Source organism: Crinia signifera, chromosome 8 (genome assembly GCF_055691185.1).
Source record: "Crinia signifera chromosome 8, ASM5569118v1, whole genome shotgun sequence".
NCBI classification, from domain to species: Eukaryota; Metazoa; Chordata; class Amphibia; order Anura; family Myobatrachidae; genus Crinia; species Crinia signifera.
Window position 1 is genome coordinate 8,239,245 of NC_139224.1, and position 24,512 is coordinate 8,263,756.

The 24,512-nt window shown below is 49.7% G+C and overlaps 1 protein-coding gene across 1 annotated transcript; it reads left to right on the forward strand.

Annotated features, from left to right (window-relative positions):
* Positions 1–1,183: 1,183 nt before the first annotated feature.
* Positions 1,184–22,604, forward strand: RBSN (rabenosyn, RAB effector). Its single transcript, XM_083155683.1, has 12 exons — positions 1,184–1,309; positions 6,974–7,196; positions 9,130–9,273; positions 9,496–9,596; positions 10,022–10,067; positions 10,145–10,306; positions 10,680–10,924; positions 13,313–13,383; positions 14,088–14,174; positions 14,782–14,884; positions 14,982–15,086; positions 15,406–22,604. Exons 2-12 carry the CDS (start codon positions 7,034–7,036, stop codon positions 16,483–16,485), a joined length of 2,307 nt encoding a protein of 768 aa, XP_083011809.1. The 5' UTR covers positions 1,184–1,309; positions 6,974–7,033; the 3' UTR covers positions 16,486–22,604.
* The last annotated feature ends 1,908 nt before the right edge of the window (positions 22,605–24,512 follow it).

Below are 24,512 nucleotides of genomic sequence, written 5' to 3' on the forward strand. Positions count from 1 at the left end.
GTATGTAAATGAGGGTGCGGCTTATGCTAATTAGCCGCAACCTCATTTTCATACGAGAATAGACGCTGTGCGCATGCGCACAGTGTCTATTCTATTAGATTGGGGGGTCTCCCAACTGCCACCCCCCGCAGCGGGACAATGCCTGCCGCGGGTGGGACAGCGGGACAGGACCCGAAAATCGGGACTGTCCCGACTCCCGACGGAATCGTGACAGTTGGGAGGTATGTCAATGTATGGCTTGCGATGGTAGGATGGGGTGTGTGTACACTGGGTGCGCAGCGTTGCTGTATTCAGCGGTGTCTCTGTGGACGGCCCCCCGGGAGGTGCGCGCATACGCAGAGGAACCTTGAACTGGATTTGTGAGCGGATGACGGTTAGCGATCCATTAGTTCACTCGCAGACTCGCACTGGGCGGTTCTCTGTCTGGCGGCAGCTATCTACTCGCAGACTCGCACTGGGCGGGTTCTCTGTCTGGTGGCAGCTATCTACTCGCAGACATCTGCGGCTTTATAGATGAGTGATCCATGCTGAATTTGCCCCATAGTTTGATGCGTTCGGTGTATTAGAACGTGACTGGCCGCACACAGGGCCTGATTCAGTACTGCTCGCTAAGCAGCAGTTGTTCACTGGTAACATGTGACGGGACGAGAACACATCCCCTCGCATACGGCCCAAGGGGAGAGAAATCATTTTATGGTCGCCCAGCGTTTTCACGGGGACGTCTGTAAAACACTCTGCGTTTCCCTGACCGCCCCGTCCCCGTGTCAGAGTTATAGTCGCTGAAGGCATTCACACAGCGGCCCTGCAATAATCGCCCACACGCATACACAGAGCCGCACCATCGGTCACCTAAGCGAATACACCAGGGACCGATGTAACGTCGCCCCCACAGTCCTGACTCCTGACCTCAGCCCCATCCAGCATCTCTGGGATGAGCTGGAATGGGCACAAACTCCCACAGACACCCTCTCATCCTGTGGGAGCCGGGGAGGGGGGGGGGGGAGGCGGCTGCTGCTGCTAGTGTGATCATGACGGTGAGGGGACATTGCAGGATTACAGCGGAGAGGGGCCACACTGGGCTGCCCTCCACTCCACGGTCTTATGTCACTGCTGCGGCCCGATGGCGACCATCGATGGCTAATCACCCACCGATGGTCATATTAGTGCTGCCTATCGATTGCTCGGCGCTCTGCTCTCTCCGTCCATGCCAGGCGACCTCAGAAGCGAGCGGATCACCGAGCTATCGATTCGGGAGTGACAGCAGCTATGGCGCCTGGCGGAGTGAGAGGGAGGGACGCCGGGGACAGGGGTATGGAGGGACAGGGCTCGGGGGGCTGGGAGGTCTTACATAGAGGGACCCCGCAGGGTGTGTTCGGGTGACACACTGATAATGAGGGTGTATTAGGGTGGCAGGTGTGTGATTGTGGTGACACACTGATAGTGAGGGTGTATTGGAGTGACACACTGGTAATGAGGATGTATTGGGGGTGTCATACTGATAATTAGGGTGTTTTGGGATGGCAGGTGTATGATTGGGGTGATACACTGATAATGAGGGTGTATTAGGGTGACACACTGTTAATGAGGGTGTATTGGGGTGACATTCTGGTAATGAGGATGTATTGGGGTGGCAGGTGTGTGATTGGGGTGACATACTGATAAAGAGGGTGTTTTGGGATGGCAGGTGTATGATTGGGGTGATACACTGATAATGAGGGTGTATTGGGGTGACACACTGTTAATGAGGGTGTATTGGGGTGACATTCTGGTAATGAGGATGTATTGAGGTGGCAGGTGTGTGATTGGGGTGACATACTGATAAAGAGGGTGTATTGGGGTGATACACTGATATTGAGGGTGTATTGGGGTGACACACTGATAGTGGGGGGTGTATTGTGGTGACATACTGATAGTGAGGGTGTATTGGGGTGACATACTGGTAATGAGGATGTATTGGGGTGGCAGGTGTGTGATTGGGGTGACACACTGATAGTGAGGGTGTATTGGGGTGACACACTGATAGTGATAGTGAGGGTGTATTGGGGTGACACACTGATAGTGAGGGTGTATTGGGGTGACACACTGATAGTGAGGGTGTATTGGGGTGACACACTGATAGTGAGGGTGTATTCGGGTGACACACTGATAGTGGGGGTGTATTGTGGTGACATACTCTTAATGGGGGTGTATTGGGGTGACACACTGATAGTCAGGGTGTATAGGAAAAACAGTAGTGAGATTAGAGTGACACACTGATAAAGAGGGTGAATTAGGGTGACAGGTGTGTGATTGTGCTAACACTGATAATGAGGGTGAATTGGGATGAAAGGTGTGTGATTGGGGTGACACAATGATAACGAGGGTGCTTTGTGGTGACATTCACTTACAATGAGGGTGTATTGAGGTGACAGGTGTGTGATTCAGGTGACACACTGATAATGAGGGTGTGTTGAGGTGACAAGTGTGTGATGGATTAACACACTGATAATGATGGTGTATTGGGGTGACAGTGTGATTGGAGTGACACAATAATAATAAGGGTGTACTATGGTGACACATTCACTGATAATGAGGGTGTGTTGAGGTGACAAGTGTGTGATGGATTAACACACTGATAATGATGGTGTATTGGGGTGACAGTGTGATTGGAGTGACACAATGATAATGAGGGTGTATTATGGTGACACATTCACTGATAATTAGGGTGGCACATACACTGATAGTGGGGGTGTATTGTGGTGACATATTGATAATGAGGGTGTATTGGGGTGACACACTTATAGTGAGGGTGTATAGGATTAACAGTAGTGAGATTAGAGTGACACACTGATAATGAGGGTGTATTGGGGTGTCACATTGATAAAGAGGGTGAATTAGGGTGACAGGTGTGTGATTGTGCTAACACTGATAATGAGGGTGAATTGGGGTGAAAGGTGTGTGATTGGGGTGACACAAAGATAATGAGGGTGCATTGTGGTGACATTCACTGACAATGAGGGTGTATTGGGGTGACAGGTGTGTGATTCACGTGACACACTGATAATGATGGTGTATTGGGGTGACACACTGATAGTGAGCGTGTATTGGGGTGACACACTGATAGTGAGGGTGTATTCGGGTGACACACTGATAGTGGGGGGTGTATTGTGGTGACATACTGATAATGAGGGTGTATTGGGGTGACACACTGATAGTGATGGTGTATTGGGGTGACATACTGGTAATGAGGATGTATTGGGGTTGCAGGTGTGTGATTGGGGTGACATACTGATAGTGAGGGTGTATTGGGGTAACACTGATAGTGAGGGTGTATTGGGGTGACACTGATAATGAGGGTGCATTCAGGTGACACTGATAGTGGGGGTGTATTGTGGTGACATACTCTTAATGAGGGTGTATTGGGGTGACACACTGATAGTCAGGGTGTATAGGATTAACAGTAGTGAGATTAGAGTGACATACTGATAATGAGGGTGTATTGGAGTGAAAGGTGTGTGATTGGGGTGACACAAAGATAATGAGGGTGTATTGGGTGACAGTAGTGTGATTGGAGTGACACAATGATAATGAGGGTGTATTCTGGTGACACATTCACTGATAATGAGGGTGAATTGGGGTGACAGGTGTGTGATTGGGGTAACACACTGATAATGAGGGTGTATTGAGGTGACCGTAGTGTGATTTGAGTGACACACTGATAATGAGGGTGCATTTTGGTGACACACTGATAATGATGGTGTATTGGGATGACATGTGTTATTGGGGTAACACTAATAATAAGGGTGTATTTGGGTAACACGCTGCTAATGATGGTGTATTGGGGTAACACATTGTTAATGAGGGTATGTTGTGGTGGTAGTTGTGTGATTGCGATGACATACTGATAATGAGGGTGTATTAGGAATAATGGGAAGTAGCTGGTGTATAGTGGTAGTACTGGTGCAGTGACATCACTGACATGATGCGTCCTATGTAACGTGCTGAGTATAATGGGAAGTAGCTGGTATATGGTGGTAGTACTGGTGCAGTGACATCACTGTGACATGATGCGTCCTATGTAACGTGCTGAGTATAATGGGAAGTAGCTGGTATATAGTGGTATTACTGGTGCAGTGACATCACTGTGACATGATGCGTCCTATGTAACGGGCTGAGTATAATGGGAAGTAGCTGGTGTATAGTGGTAGTACTGGTGCAGTGACATCACTGACATGATGCGTCCTATGTAACGGGCTGAGTATAATGGGAAGTAGCCGGTGTATAGTGGTATTACTGGTGCAGTGACATCACTATGACATGATGCGTCCTATGTAACGGGCTGAGTATAATGGGAAGTAGCTGGTATATGGTGGTAGTACTGGTGCAGTGACATCACTGTGACATGATGCGTCCTATGTAACGGGCTGAGTATAATGGGAAGTAGCTGGTATATAGTGGTAGTACTGGTGCAGTGACATCACTGTGACATGATGCGTCCTATGTAACGTGCTGCGTATAATGGGAAGTAGCTGGTATATAGGGGAGTGGTATGGAATCCCGGCGTTCAAAATTCCGACCGCCGAAATCCCGACAAGGGGGGACGTGGATCGCCCCCCCCTATGCGGGCTCGCTGCGCTCAACACGCAGCGGGCCCGGTGCCTCGCTACACTCGGCACACTAATTTATTCTCCCTCTATGGGTGTCGTGGACACCCACGGAGGGAGACAGTGTCTGGATTCCGGCGTCGAGATTTTGAACGCCAGGATTCCAAACGCCGGGATTTCATCTGCATCCTGCTGGTATATAGTGGTAGTACTGGTGCAGTGACATCACTGTGACATGATGCGTCCTATGTAACGTGCTGAGTATAATGGGAAGTACCTGGTATGTAGTGGTATTACTGGTGCAGTGACATCACTGTGACATGATGCGTCCTATGTAACGGGCTGAGTATAATGGGAAGTAGCTGGTATATAGTGGTAGTACTGGTGCAGTGACATCACTGTGACATGATGCGTCCTATGTAACGGGCTGAGTATAATGGGAAGTAGCTGGTATATAGTGGTATTACTGGTGCAGTGACATCACTGTTACATGATGCGTCCTATGTAACGTGCTGCGTATAATGGGAAGTAGCCGGTATATAGTGGTAGTACTGGTGCAGTGACATCACTGTGACATGATGCGTCCTATGTAACGGGCTGAGTATAATGGGAAGTAGCTGGTATATAGTGGTATTACTGGTGCAGTGACATCACTGTGACATGATGCGTCCTATGTAACGGGCTGAGTATAATGGGAAGTAGCTGGTATATAGTGGTATTACTGGTGCAGTGACATCACTGTGACATGATGTGTCCTATGTAACGGGCTGAGTATAATGGATAGTAGCTGGTATATAGTGGTAGTACTGGTGCAGTGACATCACTGTGACATGATGCGTCCTATGTAACGTGCTGAGTATAATGGGAAGTAGCTGGTATATAGTGGTAGTACTGGTGCAGTGACATCACTGTGACATGATGCGTCCTATGTAACGGGCTGAGTATAATGGGAAGTAGCTGGTATATAGTGGTATTACTGGTGCAGTGACATCACTGTTACATGATGCGTCCTATGTAACGTGCTGCGTATAATGGGAAGTAGCCGGTATATAGTGGTAGTACTGGTGCAGTGACATCACTGTGACATGATGCGTCCTATGTAACGGGCTGAGTATAATGGGAAGTAGCTGGTATATAGTGGTATTACTGGTGCAGTGACATCACTGTGACATGATGCGTCCTATGTAACGGGCTGAGTATAATGGGAAGTAGCTGGTATATAGTGGTATTACTGGTGCAGTGACATCACTGTGACATGATGTGTCCTATGTAACGTGCTGAGTATAATGGATAGTAGCTGGTATATAGTGGTAGTACTGGTGCAGTGACATCACTGTGACATGATGCGTCCTATGTAACGTGCTGAGTATAATGGGAAGTAGCTGGTATATAGTGGTAGTACTGGTGCAGTGACATCACTGTGACATGATGTGTCCTATGTAACGGGCTGAGTATAATTGGAAGTAGCTGGTATATAGTGGTAGTACTGGTGCAGTGACATCACTGTGACATGATGCGTCCTATGTAACGGGCTGAGTATAATGGGAAGTAGCTGGTATATAGTGGTAGTACTGGTGCAGTGACATCACTGTGATATGATGCGTCCTATGTAACGTGCTGAGTATAATGGGAAGTAGCTGGTATATAGTGGTAGTACTGGTGCAGTGACATCACTGTGACATGATGCGTCCTATGTAACGGGCTGAGTATAATGGGAAGTAGCTGGTATATAGTGGTAGTACTGGTGCAGTGACATCACTGTGACATGATGCGTCCTATGTATCGGGCTGAGTATAATGGGAAGTAGCTGGTATATAGTGGTAGTACTGGTGCAGTGACATCACTGTGACATGATGCGTCCTATGTAACGGGCTGAGTATAATTGGAAGTAGCTGGTATATAGTGGTAGTACTGGTGCAGTGACATCACTGTGACATGATGTGTCCTATGTAACGGGCTGAGTATAATTGGAAGTACCTGGTATATAGTGGTAGTACTGGTGCAGTGACATCACTGTGACATGATGCGTCCTATGTAACGGGCTGAGTATAATGGGAAGTAGCTGGTATATAGTGGTAGTACTGGTGCAGTGACATCACTGTGACATGATGCGTCCTATGTAACGTGCTGAGTATAATGGGAAGTAGCTGGTATATAGTGGTAGTACTGGTGCAGTGACATCACTGTGACATGATGCGTCCTATGTAACGGGCTCAGTATAATGGGAAGTAGCTGGTATATAGTGGTAGTACTGGTGCAGTGACATCACTGTGACATGATGCGTCCTATGTAACGGGCTGAGTATAATGGGAAGTAGCTGGTATATAGTGGTAGTACTGGTGCAGTGACATCACTGTGACATGATGCGTCCTATGTAACTGTCTTCTCAGGTGTGTCTGCAGTGCTGTAAGGTGTCTATGTTGCCCTGAGGGATTGTGCCCAGGTCTCCCATGGCATCGCAATACAATGCCCCGTTTGATGAGCAGGGTGAAGTGAGGGAGGGCTTTCTCTGCCCATTATGCCTAAAAGACCTCCAGTCCTTTTACCAGCTTCATTCCCATTATGAAGAAGAACACTCCAGCGAAGACAGAGATGTGAAGGGGCAACTGAAAAGTGAGTGTTCCCTGCAGTCAGTGCTGCGATGCACGCTCTATGCTTCCCTGCAGTCAGTGCTGCGATGCCCGCTCTATGCTTCCTTGCAGTCAGTGCTGCGATGCCCGCTCTATGCTTCCCTGCAGTCAGTGCTGTGATGCACGCTCTATGCTTCCCTACACTCAGTGCTGCGATGCACGCTCTGTGCTTCCCTGCAGTCAGTACTGTGATGCCTGCTCTGTGCTTCCCTGCAGTCAGTACTGTGATGCCTGCTCTGTGCTTCCCTGCAGTTAGCGCTGCGATGCCTGCTCTGTGCTTCCCTGCAGTTAGCGCTGTGATGCCTGCTCTGTGCTTCCCTGCAGTTAGTGCTGCGATGCCTGCTCTGTGCTTCCCTGCAGTTAGTGCTGCGATGCCTGCTCTGTGCTTCCCTGCAGTTAGCGCTGCAATGCCTGCTCTGTGCTTCCCTGCAGTTAGCGCTGCGATGCCTGCTCTGTGCTTCCCTGCAGTTAGCGCTGCAATGCCTGCTCTGTGCTTCCCTGCAGTTAGCGCTGCGATGCCTGCTCTGTGCTTCCCTGCAGTTAGCGCTGCGATGCCTGCTCTGTGCTTCCCTGCAGTTAGCGCTGCGATGCCTGCTCTGTGCTTCCCTGCAGTTAGCGCTGCGATGCCTGCTCTGTGCTTCCCTGCAGTTAGCGCTGCGATGCCTGCTCTGTGCTTCCCTGCAGTTAGCGCTGCGATGCCTGCTCTGTGCTTCCCTGCAGTTAGCACTGCGATGCCTGCTCTGTGCTGCCCTGCAGTTAGTGCTGCGATGCCTGCTCTGTGCTGCCCTGCAGTTAGTGCTGCGATGCCTGCTCTGTGCTTACCTGCAGTTAGTGCTGCAATGCCTGCTCTGTGCTTCCCTGCAGTTAGTGCTGCTCTGTGCTTCCCTGCAGTCAGTGCTGCGATGCCTGCGCTGTGCTTCCCTGCAGCCAGTGCTGCGATGCACGCTCTGTGCTTCCCTGCAGTCAGTGCTGCGATGCCTGCTCTTTGCTGCCCTGCAGTTAGTGCTGCGATGCCTGCTTTGTGCTGCCCTGTGCTGCCCTGCAGTTAGTGCTGCAATGCCTGCTCTGTGCTTACCTGCAGTTAGTGCTGCGATGCCTGCTCTGTGCTTCCCTGCAGTTAGTGCTGCTCTGTGCTTCCCTGCAGTCAGTGCTGCGATGCCTGCTCTGTGCTTCCCTGCAGTTAGTACTGCGATGCCCGCTCTGTGCTTCCCTGCAGTCAGTGCTGTGATGCCCGCTCTGTGCTTCCCTGCAGTCAGTGCTGAGATGCACGCTCTGTACTTCCCTGCAGTCAGTGCTGCAATGCCTGCTCTTTGCTTACCTGCAGTCAGCGCTGCGATACCCGCTCTGTGCTTCCCTGCAGTCAGTGTTGCGATGCACGCTCTGTGCTTCCCTGCAGTCAGTGCTGCGATGCCTGCTCTGTGGTTCCCTGCAGTTAGTGTTGCGATGCCCGCTCTGTGCTTCCCTGCAGTCAGTGCTGCGATGCACGCTCTGTGCTTCCCTGCAGTCAGTGCTGCAATGCCTGCTCTGTGCTTCCCTGCAGTCAGTACTGCGATGCACGCTCTGTGGGGACGGGGCAGGACAGTGGGGAGTGCCCTCTGGGACTCGGTAAGCTACGAGCTTTGCAGCTTATCAAGTTAACTAGAATGAGAACCTATATCTGTATATATTAGGTCTGTCCATTTCCTGTCCTATCTTACTTGTGCTGCCACATTCCCAATGTTAGCTAAATTGCAGCGGGACTTACAGGCCGGTACATGCGCCGTTTCCGAGCATGCTGCCCAGCCGCTGTATTTTTGACGCTGCATTTTAGTTTTCCTGTTTATTCCGTATACCCAGTAGCTGGTACTGCTGCTGCCTCATAATGACCCCTCTGTGAGGTCTCCTCTTATCCGCATGTCTTGTGTTTATGTTGTAAGATCTGGTTCAGATCGCCAAGAAAGCAAAGGACAAGCTGCTGAAGAAGGATGGAGGGGAGCGGGCCGAGGGCGGCTCCCAGGAGCGATACGAGGCTTTCAGCTACGGTGGAGTGGATCCGTGCATGTGGGACCCGCAGGAATTAGGTGAGCAGAATAGGATTGGCCCCCCGACATTGGCAGGCGATCGCTGTATAATGGCCGCGCCGGATACATTATCTGTAGGCTGTAATCCCCTTCATTGTCTACCACATTCTGTAGTGAAGAACCCCGGAATAGTAATACACATTTGCCACCAGCGCCTGGGTTCCTGTAATCCATATAGCAGCCATTGCTGAATCCGTCATATTTCTGTCTTTCTCCTTACAGGGACGACGCGGAGTCACCTGTCTGACTTTAAGCGTCACCGAGCGGCCAGGATTGATCACTATGTGGTAGAGGTCAACAAACTGATCATACGCTTAGAAAAGGTGAATTTACTTTCCCGGCGCATAGCCAGGCATATGTGCTTCTGCCAGCGTAAGAATGGAACCAAACCAGCTGCATGTTACTGCAGATAGGGTTATAGGTACACTGATTTATTTGAAGTTCAAGCACATAATTGTTCCAACACCGACATAAATGTAATAGGCTGCAGATTGCAGCAAGATGAGACCTCTACCGATGCGGTGCACAGGAAACGATGTATACGCTAATCATCTGATTGGCTGCAGGTTGTTTTAGGCCAGCCCACTACATCTCCTGTGTATCTGTGTCCTCCTGTCCTGTTTTGTTTTTTAAATGGAATATCTCAGCTTGATTTGTTGCTATGGTTACAGCGCAGTTATGCATGCGCCATGTTCAGGATATTTGTCTGCACAGGACGTAAACACTAACACCCTGTGTCTGTCTCCAGCTAACATCGTTTGACCGCATTAATACGGACTCCGCCAAGATCAGAGGTACGCCAGCTCCCGTTTTCCGGCTGTTTGCTGCGGTCGGCACTGGGACTTATTTCGGGTTTGCTTCTCTCCCTCAGCTATAGAAAAGTCTGTGGTGCCGTGGGTGAATGACCATGACGTGCCCTTCTGCCCGGACTGCGGGAACAAGTTCACTATACGCAATAGACGCCATCACTGCCGGCTCTGTGGGTCCATCATGTGCAGGCGCTGCACCGAGCTCGTCACCATTCCATTTGCCAGTGAGAAATAAGATTATAATGTCCTTAGTCCTATAACCGCTACTCCGTCGCTCTGTGATTATTGTTGTATAAATAGCGCCATCATAGTACGCGGCGCTGTACAGAGAATATTCTCGTTTCTCTTTATTGGCTGAAGTATTCTCTGGATATCCTATGTTATTGTTGTAATTCCTCTGTTGGGTGTCCAGCCACGCCTTCTGGGTTTGGCCACACCCCCTCAGTCCCTGGCCCTGTGGATAATATAGCGGCCCGGGTCTAGTACGTAGGGTTTTGATTGGCTGCACTTGTGTAAATACGGTGCATGTATGTAACGGGCAGACAGTACACGGAGCCGCCGTAACATAGAATCTATCTTGCTCTCTTCTTTGTACAGGTAAGCTAACCAGTGCCAGCAAACACTCACTCTCTGCCCACGGCAGCCCCAACCTGTCCCCAAGCTCCAGCTCTCAGACCTCCCGCCGAGGGAGCATCAGCAGCATCAGTAGCGTCAGCTCGGTGCTGGAGGAAAAGGACGACGATAAGATCCGGTGTTGCCAGCACTGTAAGGACACGCTGCTAAAGCGGGAGATGCAGATGGATGAGAAGGACCACACACCAGACATCATCAAGATCTACCAGGTACATCCTGTTATGTATCCCGTCTCTGTGCTCATGTCATCCACCCGTGAGTGATCAGAAGAACCAACAGAGTGCCCCCTAGTGGTCAAATCGTCAAGAGAATAGTAGGCTTCCGATGAGCTTAATGCCCCATACACACTGGAGGATTCGCAGACACTGCTGATATAGTTAAGGACATCGGCAGTGCTCCCGCACAATCGAAGCAACAATATCGTTCAGTCACATCACCCGACCACCCGCTGGTTGTTGATATAGGCAACATTGCTGATCTGCATGTTCAGACGACGAAGGACATCGTTAATGATGTGCGCTCGATATTGAGTGTACAAATTAGCCGATATGAACAATGTATCATTAACAATATATCGTCTGCTGTGTATGGAGCTTTAGTACTTGGATTGGACTCCGAGATAGTTGAGTAGATTCAGGACGGGAGACTGAGTGGTACATTTACTAAACCTAAAAAGCAAAAAAAATTGATATTGCCCCTAGTAACCAATCAGAGTCTCTCTATCATTTTCTAGGATGCAATATGGAAATGATGGACCAAATCTGATCGGTTGTTATGGGCAACATCACCTCTTTGCATTTTTAGAAGCTTTAGTAAACTCCGTGGGTCAATCCTGGGTCCCGTTTTACTTCATGTATTATGTGTTGATAAGTACGTGTGATTTGTGAGGGTTTTCCGGGTTTTTTTTTGTACATAATTTAATCCAGAAGAGGCAAAACAAACACAGAATAAGTCAGACGAAATAGACCAAAGGGACTATAGGATGTAATCTTAATCTGGACGGATACAATTATAAAATGACCCATGGAAGGCACAGTGACATACAGCAGAACATAGAGTGATACCTACATCACAGGACAGGGAGCCTTGTGCTGCTGTCCTCAGATGCTGCCACTGTCACCAAGCAGCACAGTCTGTGGTTAGAAATGCTAACGCTGCTGTTATTATATAAGGAAGGGATAGTCCTGGCAGGAAAGTAGGGGCTATTTTACCATTCTAGGGCACTAGTAAGTCATCATCTTGAGTATCATGTACAGTTCTGAAGACTTGATCCCAACAGTGACCCCTAAAATCAGACCTGCACCCTCTCTTCTGCCATTAGATTCAGTCATTCTATATTCTACGTTTCTTCTGCACAGCAGCAAATAATAGATCACGGTACTTATTTCCTAGCACGGCGCCCATCTCAGTGATTGTATGCCTTAACTTTAAGGCACTTAAGGGATACAATCAACGCGATGGACCCGATTTTATGTCAATCACCAGCTAATTTGCCGGTGAAAGACAAAATCGCGTTGATCGCGTCCATCGCGGCCCCTAATAAGGGGCCGCGATGCGACCGACGCGATCAACGTGATTTTCCCATAGGGAACAATGTTAAATTATTTTTAAAGTGAAAATCAACGCGATCAACCCGATTTTATATAGGTGACAATGTGAAATGGGCCAATATGGCCAATTTCACATTGAATATGGTTAAAAAGTATGTTTAATGCCCCCCCATTGTTAACGCCACCCCACTATTGACGACCATACCCGAAGCGTGGCGAGCGCAGCGGTACGCGTCCTCCGACCTTTTCATGCCCTACTATCCACGTCGGCGTGGAGTAGAATTTATAAAGTGTGGCGAGCCCGAAGCGTGGCGAGTGGACGCGGATACCTGTGAAGGTATCCGTGTCCCCTCGCCACGCTTTGGGCTCGGTGGCTCGCTGCACTCGCCACACTTTAGAAAAACAACTCCACGCCGACGTGGATAGTAGGGTATGAAAAGGTCGGAGGACGTGTACCGCCGCCGCTCACCACGCGTGGGTGGCGTTAACAATGGGGGGGGGGGGGGGCATTTAAAACATGAGGGGGGGGGGTTGGTATTAAAATGGGGGGTTTTGGGGCTTTTTACATTGAAATCAATGTAAAATCAGGTCTCAGGGACCATTTTACATTGATTCCAAATGTAAAAATCGCGTCGATCGCATCGCTTGCGATTTGGTTGGCACGCAATGCGATCGACGCGATTTTTCCGACCCGGTGGATACAATCAAAATCGGTGGCGCCGTGCTAGGAAATAAGTACCTAGATCACCACTAACTTGGTTACTATACAAGTGCTTATTCTAGCCCATTGCACCTTTCAAAACCTCTGCAGTTCTTCTTTCCTGCCTGGGGTGTCGCTGCCTGCTGTGGTGCTTCTAGCACAGTCTGGTCTGTACCTCAGTGTTGATATACAGACCAGAAGCTCCAAAGCAGAGAGTGACACCCCAGGGCAGGAGAGAGGAACTGCATGGGTTTTGAAATTTGTAGAGTGTTAGAACAACTGACTGCGAGAGGGAGAAGGACTGACCGCCGTAGTGGCAATACACTGACCTGGCTGATTTATTCCAGCGGCTGCGATCCTGCATGGACAAGGTGGATGAGAAAGCTCCAGAATACATCCGGATGGCGCAGTCTATCAAGTGAGTGTAGTCCTCAGGATGTCACCGCACCAGTGCAGGAAGCTCAGCCGAGGGTATATAGTGATCTTACCCCACTCAGTATAAATACCCTGTGCCCAATGCAGCAGCCCAATCCCAGTCTAATAAAATAACAAAAGGGGATTCTTAATAAGGATTCCAGCCACAGAATGTCAGAGGCAATGGACCAATCGGCTCTCAGAAAGCTGTAGAAGTGCCCCTCCCCTTTTTCTGTTTAGTGGCAGCTGCCTGCAGGTCACATTAATGTATACATTAAATGGCCCCCATACATCATGCTGCTGACTTTGTACCTTGTAGTAATAGGTTCTCCGGCCTTTTAAGTCCAATCAAATGTGAAAATTGAAATGCTTACAAAATACACTGGGGGGGCAGATCCAAATAAATTAGGAACAGCTGCCTCTAGCGGATGCTAGGCTTTCAGGGCATATGCCGGTCTGAGAGAACATACATTATACTTAGGTTGCCACTTTAAGAAATACCTAGTCTGCGTATATATATATTTTTTTTTTGCATCTAAGAAAATAAGTGTATGTGGAATAGATGTGGTGGGAGATGAGTTAGCATCACAAACGCCCACGGCTCTCCCTCTGTCGTTTCCCCTGTCCCGTTCTCTGTGTGTGACCCGACAAGGTGTAATTATCTCACAACGCGTACACAACTTGTTTTGTGTTTATTTGAATGCTCAGCGCCGGGGAGACAACCTACAATTTGGACCATGCCAACAACCTGAGAATAGAGGTGCAGAGACTCTACGAGCTGATCGATGCTTTAAGGTGAGCCCTGTTTTCCAGGTGGCTGCGCTGTAACGGGAAGGGGGACCTCCAAGGATGAATGCCTGTGCTCTGCACATGGAGGCCGCCATATTGTGGTTGGAAACTGTACTCCTAAGACTTCTCTTATTATTAGGACTGTGACTCAGCTGTATTACTGATGGTCCAATCCAGAAGTAATACCCTAAAATTATTACATACCTCTTAACCCTTTGTGTGCCAATATTTACCTGGTATAGGAAATACAACATTTTATTTGAATTTATATAACCAATGCGAGCGACGCCGGCATTTTTAGCGGATATTATGCGCTTCTCTCACAGAGTTGGTGGCACTCAAAGGGTCAAGCTACAGAAGTAAGCGGTTTTGGCTTGCAGTCTCCTATGTAACATTATTGCTCATTATAGTACGATGGGTTAAAAAGGTCACTTTCGTCAAAGTTTGGGTGAGAATAAAGAACTGTACTTTAATATGTATTTTTGGGAATTCTATCCTGCTTTCCAGCTGATGGGCTTGCACTTTTTATAACGGGTGGGGGAGGACTATGTCGCTTTAATTTTTATTGTAAATTTTATTTATGTTTTTTTTACTTCTGTGCCCTGTCTGTCAGTAAGAAGATCCTGATCCTGGGAATGAACGAAGAACCCAAGCCCCACCCCAAGCACCTCCAGCTGCAGAAGATGATCCGGTACTCCGCTACGCTCTTTGTGCAGGTAGTGCGCCATAGTCCGATGGAAAGGGAACATTCTTGCACTAACTCCGGCCAGGATAATCCGCCCTGCTGACCGCTGCACACATCTTCTGTTTTAGGAAAAACTTTTAGGATTGATGTCCCTGCCGACCAAAGACAAGTACGAGGAGCTGAAAGAGAAGCGCAAACAGGAGAATGAGCAGAAAATGCAGAGGGAACGACAGGTGAGACTTTGTCACTTCCTACTCTCAACCCGATGTCACTAGGGTGCATTATTATCTATAGTGTGGTGAATGCTAGTCCTGCCATGCACACGTTCTGTGGTGATGACCATACGTGGTCCAAGATTGTAACTACAAGAGGACTAACTGCTATGCTGTGATTTGCTAGTTCACCTTTTTCTTGATTTATACAAGTATCGTTTTGCCATAGATAAAGCTTTGATCGGTGATCCCTATGACAGCGTCTATCTCTTGATTTATGAAGACCGGTCTTTTCTCCTCTTTATACTATTTAAGACCCTGGTCCGTTCTATCCCCACAGGCCGCTCTGGAAGCACAGAAGAAGAGAGATGAGCGGAGTAGAAACACCCTCCCCCGTTCCTCCGATGCACAGAATGGGGAGCTGCCTCAGAGGCCTCGTATCCGGAAGGTGGAAGGATGGCTGCCAACATCTGGGGTACCACGTAATCGAGAGACCTCCGACCCTCTTCTGCAGCAGATTGAGAATATCACCTCGTACATCCTGCAGGCCAAAGAGGCTGGGCGGGCAGATGAGGTTCAGATGTTGGAGGAGAACCTGAGGCAGCTGCAGGATGAGTACGACCAGCAGCAGGTAGATACGGCCATTCAGATGTCCAAGGAGCTGGCAGAGGAAGAGGCCATGCAGAAAGAGCAGCTGGAGGTCCTGAGAAAGAGAGAGGTGAGCAGAGAGCAGAGACGGGGCCTGGCCCAGCACAACAGGACTCACTCCTTGGATTTCAGAGAGCAGAACCAGCTGACCGTATGGCAGGACAAACAGACCTCGGCGCTGGACCTCCAGCTCCCGAAACGAGACTTTCGCTCCTTACAGCTTACTCTCCCTGTGTCTCAGACTCACCTGGAGACCACAGCTGTTCCCCCTTCGCGTATTTCCCCCATTCTGCCTAAAGTTGACGCGAACAAAGCGGTGACCTTAAACCCATTTGAGAATGAGGAAGAGGGACCGGCTCCCCCCCTTCCTGACCCAATTCAGCAGAATGGCAACAGGGAATATAATCCGTTTGATGAAGAGGACGAGGAAAAGCCAGATGAGGAGGTGGGAGGCATCGGTGACCCAACACCAGTCCACTCCAATCCCTTTGAGAACTCACCAGAAGAGGACCTGAAGCCGTCATCTTCAAAAAACCCCTTTGAGGAGGAGGATGATGGAGCTTGTCGGGGGAACCCATTTGAGGAGCCGGACTCTGTAGCGAATGAGGAGGATGCGATCGATGAAGATTTACTTCTGCAGCAGATTGATAATATCAAGGCGTACATATTTGATGCCAAGCACAGTGGACGGCTGGACGAGGTGGAGGTCCTGACCGAAAACTTGAGGGAGCTGAAGAAGACTCTGGCACAGCAGAAAGGGCAGTCAAAGTGATCTTGGCGGGACAATGAGTGGATGAGACGCCTGCCTCTCATCCATTCATTGGCTTGTTACCAGCAGAGCCTACGATATCAATAGTATTTACCAGATTATACCATTGTGCTTCAGAACACTAAGTGGGGACTGTTTTGCAAAGGCGTCAATCTATGAGCCCGTTACAGCGATTACTCTCCCAGCCTGAATGAACGAAGCCACTTGGAACACGAGAACTGACTGTGATGTCAATGATGAAAGCTACCTCGGTGTGATTAGAAGGAAGATGTTACAACTCTAATAAACTACATGGTCAACTAGTGCAGTTCGGAGGAGACGCTGGACACTATGTAATGTGCGATAAGTCGCTAATGTGGAACGAATGTATTGGATGGAATCTTTATCAGACGGACACCGGCACAGTCCTGGGCTTAGGCCTAGCTGGCGTGGATGACGTCTCCCTGCCTGACCCACAATGCTGCCTACTTCTACACTAAGTCATGTATGGAAATCCTGCAGACAGCATGAAACCAGCAACGTCCCGCGACATGCACCACGCCAGCTGCACCCTCCCTGAGTTGCCTGAGGATTGTGTAAGTTTATCTGGGGGGACCAGGCTGGATTCTGGGGGGGGGGGGGTATCATTTTCAAAGTGAACGGCTTAGGGGGAACATGATGAAATTATGCTGCGTTTTCATTTGAAGCACAATGACGTTTCTTCAGTATTTTTTAAACCTCCGAACCTAAGACTGTATTATAATTGACCAGTGTTACAATGTGTAGATCTATGTATATAATACCTGTGTGTTACGCAGCGTTGGGCTCCCGATCAGTCCTACAACCGGCATTGCGCTGATAGGCTTCAGCAGGACAGAGTACGGCTGGGGGAGGGGGAGGGCTTGTGTCAAAGCTTGGAGAGAGATACAGTATCCACCAATCAGACATCTTTCAAACACAGCCTGTAACATTGCAGCTAGAAGCTGATTGGTTGCTATGTTATCTCTCACCATGGTAACTCTACAAGCGTTGATAAATCTCCCCTATGGTCTTATCCATCGTCTAATTTCTCTTTAGCGTCCGTGAGTCTGAGATTAGCTGCCGCCGTCTCTCGCTTCTCTGCTCTCCTGTCTGAAGCGGGATTTAGAGAGAAGTTAGATGTTCCGTCGGATTTGGGTTTATGGCGTAGGAGCAATATTAGGCTTTGGATAACCTCGGAGGAGCATGGCCTATACGCAGGGGTTACAGCGTTACTCATCTAAGCAGTGATAAGCAACTGAAAAATGGCCGCACATTATCCTCAGTGCACACTACCACCTCCTAGACCGTCATGCTACCTGAAACAATGCCCCAGCTCAGCATTCTCTCCCTTTCAGTTGCAGCCATTCATGCCCCCACCTGTCACTCATACCCTCCTCATACCCACAATCCTTCACTTCCCCTAGAAAGCCTCACTATGCCCACAGATCTCACATGTACTCCTGTCACTTAGACACACCCACTACCAGTGACTACTAATTAGCTAATAATAACCACTATACCATGAAGTGCACTTACCGTGTTAGGACTCAGTAGGGCGATCACATGACGCAGCAGGCTGAGGCTTTATTCTGACCCCGCAGCCACTGGAGAGGGTGCCACGTGTGTGGTCACTGCTGGCCTGCGGCCTGTCTGCTGCCCATCACTACTTATTATTTACTTTATATACAGCGCAATGCCACAAGTTACAGGTACCTATATGTGCCCCTAAAAGTGTGAGCTAGCGTAGCGGCTTGCCATGGGCAGGACCATATGCCAGTAACACTACTTTCCCCGCACACATCATCACTGACATTGGGGGATTCTAACATGTGCCCAACATAGAGACCGTCTGAGCCGTCCGCCATCCACTGGTCATCATGGAATGCAAATACAGGTTCTCAATGGCAGTGACACCAGAGATGATGCAGTGACCAGGCAGCACAGATCCCCTAACACTAGAGAGGATGCAGTGACCAGGCAGCGCGGATCCCCTAACACTAGAGAGGATGCAGTGACTAGGCAGTGCAGATCCCCTAACACTAGAGAGGATGCAGTGACCAGGCAGCGCGGATCCCCTAACACTAGAGAGGATGCAGTGACCAGGCAGCGTGGATCCCCTAACACTAGAGAGGATGCAGTGACTAGGCAGTGTGGATCCCCTAACACTAGAGAGGATGCAGTGACCAGGCAGTGCAGATCCCCTAACATTAGAGAGGATGCAGTGACCAGACAGCACAGATCCCCTAACACTAGAGAGGATGCAGTGACCAGGCAGCGCGGATCCCCTAACACTAGAGAGGATGCAGTGACTAGGCAGTGCGGATCCCCTAACACTAGAGAGGATGCAGTGACCAGGCAGCGCGGATCCCCTAACACTAGAGAGGATGCAGTGACCAGGCAGCGCGGATCCCCTAACACTAGAGAGGAGGCAGTGCGGATCCCCTAATGCTAGAGAGGATGCAGTGACCAGGCAGCGCGGATCCCCTAATGCTAGAGAGGATGCAGTGACTAGGCAGTGCGGCTCCCCTAACGCTAGAGAGGATGCAGCGACTAGGCAGTGCGGATCCCCTAACGCTAAAGAGGTTGCAGTGACTAGGCAGTGCGGATCCCCTAACACTAGAGAGGATGCAGTGACCAGGCAGCGCGGATCCCCTAACGCTAGAGAGTATGCAGTGACTAGACAGTGCGGATCCCCTAACACTAGAGAGGATGCAGTGACCAGGCAGCGCGGATCCCCTAACACTAGAGAGGATGCAGTGACCAGGCAGCGCGGATCCCCTAACGCTAGAGAGGATGCAGTGACCAGGCAGCGCGGATCCCCTAACGCTAGAGAGGATGCAGTGACTACGCAGTGCGGATCCCCTAACACTAGAGAGGATGCAGTGACTAGGCAGCGCGGATCCCCCTAATACTAGAGAGGATGCAGTGACCAGGCTGTGCGGATCCCCTAACGCTAGAGAGTATGCAGCGACTAGGCAGTGCGGATCCCCTAACGCTAGAGAGGATGCAGCGACTAGGCAGTGCGGATCCCCTAACGCTAGAGAGGATGCAGTGACCAGGCAGCGCGGATCCCCTAACGCTAGAGAGGATGCAGTGACCAGGCAGCGCGGATCCCCTAACGCTAGAGAGGATGCAGTGACCAGGCAGTGCGGATCCCCTAACACTAGAGAGGATGCAGTGACTAGGCAGCGCGGATCCCCTAACACTAGAGAGGATGCAGTGACCAGGCAGCGAGGATCCCCTAATGCTAGAGAGGATGCAGTGACCAGGCAGCGCGGATCCCCTAACACTAGAGAGGATACAGTGACTAGGCAGCGCGGATCCCCTAACGCTAGAGAAGATGCAGTGACCAGGCTGTGCGGATCCCCTAATGCTAGAGAGTATGCAGCGACTAGGCAGTGCGGATCCCCTAACGCTAGAGAGGATGCAGCGACTAGGCAGTGCGGATCCCCTAACGCTAGAGAGGATGCAGTGACCAGGCAGCGCGGATCCCCTAACGCTAGAGAGGATGCAGTGACTAGGCAGCGCGGATCCCCTAACGCTAGAGAGGATGCAGTGACTAGGCAGCGCGGATCCCCTAATGCTAGAGAGGATGCAGTGACCAGGCAGCGCGGATCCCCTAACGCTAGAGAGGATGCAGTGACCAGGCAGCGCGGATCCCCTAACGCTAGAGAGGATGCAGTGACTAGGAAGCGCGGATCCCCTAATGCTAGAGAGGATGCAGTGACCAGGCAGCGCGGATCCCCTAACACTAGAGAGGATGCAGTGACTAGGCAGCGCGGATCCCCTAACACTAGAGAGGATGCAGTGACTAGGCAGCGCGGATCCCCTAACGCTAGAGAAGATGCAGTGACCAGGCAGCGCGGATCCCCTAACGCTAGAGAGGATGCAGTGACCAGGCAGCGCGGATCCCCTAACACTAGAGAGGATGCAGTGACCAGGCAGCGCGGATCCCCTAACACTAGAGAGGATGCAGTGACTAGGCAGTGCGGATCCCCTAACGCTAGAGAGGATGCAGCGACTAGGCAGCGCGGATCCCCTAACGCTAGAGAGGATGCAGTGACTAGGCAGCGCGGATCCCCTAACGCTAGAGAGGATGCAGTGACTAGGCAGCGCAGATGTCCTGACGTCAGAGATGATGCAGTGACTAGGCAGCGCGGATCCCCTGACGTCAGAGATGATGCAGTGACGGGGCATTGCTGGCAGTGAGACTCACCTGGCACCAGAGATGATGATGCAATGGGGATGAATGCATGCAGCCACAGGCCAGTGTCATGTAATGCAGCACGCTGCTAATGCATGGACTGATGTACAACAGCCACAGGCCAGTGTCCTGTGGAGTGGACCAATACACGTGTGTAGAATGTAACCTGCTGTAGGCTTTGTGTACAACATCTTATCGGGTCAGTGATTGTGATGAGTGATCCTGGTTCTATGTTACCTCATACTGAAGAAATGTTCTACAGATCTGCGGGCACTTACCCCATCGCTACCACATACCAGCTACAGATGCCATAGTCATGGTTCTAGTGGGATCAGTAAACCACAGAACAAAGCTTCTCTTATGCCCAGTACACACTGGCCGATATCCTGGCTGTTCCCTATATAAAGGGACTGTATGGCAATTCTAGGTATGAGGAACTTAGGAAGTGACTGAGGGAGCTGTGACTAATGTGACCACTGACTCTATTCATTACAGGGCAGCGCAACCGTATTGTGCCAAGGAAGCCAGTACTAATGGACTGCTTGCACTTATCCTATACCAGGGGTGGCCAAACCTGTCCTCAAGATCTACCAACGGTGCATGTTTTCCAGGCAACCTGTGCTTCCAACGGTGCATGCTTTCCAGGCAACCTGTGGATCTATGGTAGGAATGAATGCAGCAGGTTTTAAAAAGTGACAGTTAGTAATGACTACAGCTGTGCACCAGCTAGGTAACCTGGAAAATGTGGCCCGTTGGTAGACCTCGAGGACCGGTTTGGCCACCCCTGTCCTATACTGTCGGGACTATTTACTAACCTTTTCTAGAGAATGAACTAACTCCAAAGCAACCAATCAGCAACAACTGTAGCCATTACCTGGCTAGTGCGAGGTAGATACTGAAAGCTGGTTGTTTGCTTTAGTTTCGGAGCAACATTGAAGTAACCCTGCTACCCCTGTGTATGGGAAACATGGACCTGCGTTGTGATTGTTTAAATATTTATTTCCAATGACTTTCGTGCTGTGACTGTGTCAGCTGTAATCTTACAGAGGAAGTCACGTTATTGTCTGTCTGTGAACACAACGTGACTTCCTCTGCGTACATCCTGCCAGCCACCTCGCTGCATAGCACTGGTGCAGAGAAATGTTTTACCAGCCCCGACTAATACATCTTCCATTAACAGAGCGACACTTGTTTTAATTAACAATAAGTCTACTTTATATTTTGCATTAAGAAGTGATATTAAACCCATTATAAAGAGCATAATATATTATTTTTTAGTTTTGATGTTACATTGTATAGATCAAGCGGTTGGCAAATGGAAGCTTTCTGGCTGCTGCGGGACATTGTGTTATCCTGGGATTTGTAGTTCCTGTATGAGTCTTCCGCCTCGCAAGTTGCAGTATCTCCATGTGCAGATATGGTAAGGCAGGCATGTCCAAACAATGGCCCTCCAGCTGTGGTGAAACTACAAGTCCCATCATGCCTTTCCACAGATTTGCTATTAGGGAAGGCTAAAACTATGGCAAGGCATGCTGGGATGTGTAGTTTCACAACAGCTGGAGGGCCACAGTTTGGATATGCCTGCAGTAAGGCAAGTCACTAGCCGCAGGAGAGGGTTACGCACAAGCTGATCAGGTTCCAGGAGCGGCCCAGCCACCCCAGTGTCCAAGCGGAGATAAAACCATAACACTAAAGCTTTGCTGGTCTCCCGCCCTCGTGTACTGTGCGTTCTGCCAGACGCTGCTACAGGGAGACTGAGGCAGCGACGTGCGTCTGAGATGTAAGTGCAGAATGATGTGTTTGTGCTACAGAAAAACCATCTGAATTATGTGTACTAAACCATGCATGTAATAACCTGCCAGCCTTCCGTGGCTACTGGAAACTTTTGTACAAAGGAAATAAAAGGTGAACAAATGAATCGTGTGGCTGCATTACTTCCGCGGCCGTCGCAGTATTTTATTACAGACATGAAGCTTAAATTATGCCACAATTAGCGTAAATCTTATAGTTCATAATCTTTAACCCTTTGTAGTGTTCACTCTAGCATTTTGAGCGGGCAGGGTTCCGGGAGGCGGACTGGGCCCGCCGAAGTCACAGCTGTGGGCAGTCCTGGCGGGCCGAGGCCACAAAAGGGGCGTGCCCGGGCTGCGACGTCATCAAAGGGCAGGCCCGGCCACCACCGTCATTAAAGGGGGCGGGCCCAGCCACCGCTGTCACCAGAAGGGGGTGGGCCTGGCCCCTGCGAAGTTGCTGAGCTGCCGGGGAAGTGCAGCGCTGGGCTTCTCCGTGCGGTGTGTCGGGGCAGACACCAGGTTGTTTTAGCGGGGCGCTGCTACAGGGGCAGCGCACATTTTGCCCTTTAAAAATTGGGCAGGGCGGAGTGCCCCGCTGAAACAGCCTAGCGGGAACACTATTTTGGGTGCCAACTTTGCTGTGAGGGATCCTCAAAATATCCTCCAAAAATGCCAGCGCCGCTCACAGCTTTTAGCATAAATAAATACAAATACCGCAGAGTCAGTTCATTTATACTGCTTTCACATTGCAGAAACGGGCATTGACCCTGTATTCTTAAATGAGACTTTAAAATGGGTCTGAACCTTAAGACCTTTCACATTGCAGGTGAAAACCGTTTTAAAAAGCATTTAATACCATTCACACATTCAACCTGTTTAACCCCCAAGGGACACGTTTCAAGCCATAGAAATAGAGCCATTCACACTGCCTAAAAAACGGCTTTGAAACGTGTAGGACTGGCACTTTCACACTGCAGCCTTAAACGTTTTAAAATGGGAAAAAAACGGCAATATACCGTTTTCAAAGTGCAGTGTGAAAGGGGTATAAGTTACATTTTCACCATGAGTGGCGCTGGACTTTTTAATGGATATTTTGAGAACCTCTCACCGCAACGTTGGCACTGAAAGGGTTGCTAAAAATGTTGGCTTGGCAATTTTCACACCTATTTTGACTAATTCCCTTGTCACTCAAAGAGTTAAAGCAGTTATTTTCAAGTTTTCTCCAACAGGTCATGTTTTCAGGATTTCTGTCTCTGGAAGCGGGTGAGATAATTATTGAACCAGCCACATACATTAACTCGCCTGCGCATGATTATACAGATCTAGAACCCATGCCATAAGCTGCTGCTGGTACTTGAGGCCTGGAGTGGAGATTCCCTGGCTACCCCCTCCCCAATCGCCAATGAGTGTTGCCAATATTCACACTCTGTCTACCCACATCCTGACCGCAGGTATACTAACTCCATCACCTACAGTATGTTGGGGATACAAGATTAAAACAGAAATCGAAATGTCTTAAACTTCGCCCTCAAAGCAAAATAAGTCTGTGCATACACACTGTGAGATTTACTTTCAATTAGATCTGGGTCTGGATCTGAGGGTGCACACTGTGAGATATGCACTATTTTTCTATTTGATTTTGGGTACTTGTGTACTAGCACGGCGCCCATTGCATCGCAGACCATATCGCATGCGATGGTATGCGATATCGGCCGATGTTGTACAATGGCGTACAATGGCATACAATTTTAAAATTGTATGCCATTGTATATGGCATAAGATGCGATGCGATTATAAATTGTATAACCACCCTAATGGGTGCTTACAATGGTTAAATGCACACCCACGCCACCCCCAAGTATAAACGCGAACCCGAAGCGTGGCGAGCGGCGGTGGTACGCGTCCTGCGACCTTTTCATACCCCCACTATCCACGTCAGCATGGAGTAGAGAATAGAAAGTGTGGCGAGCGGACGCGGATACCTTCACAGGTATCCGCGTCCCCTCGCGGGCTTCACAGGTATACGCGTGCGC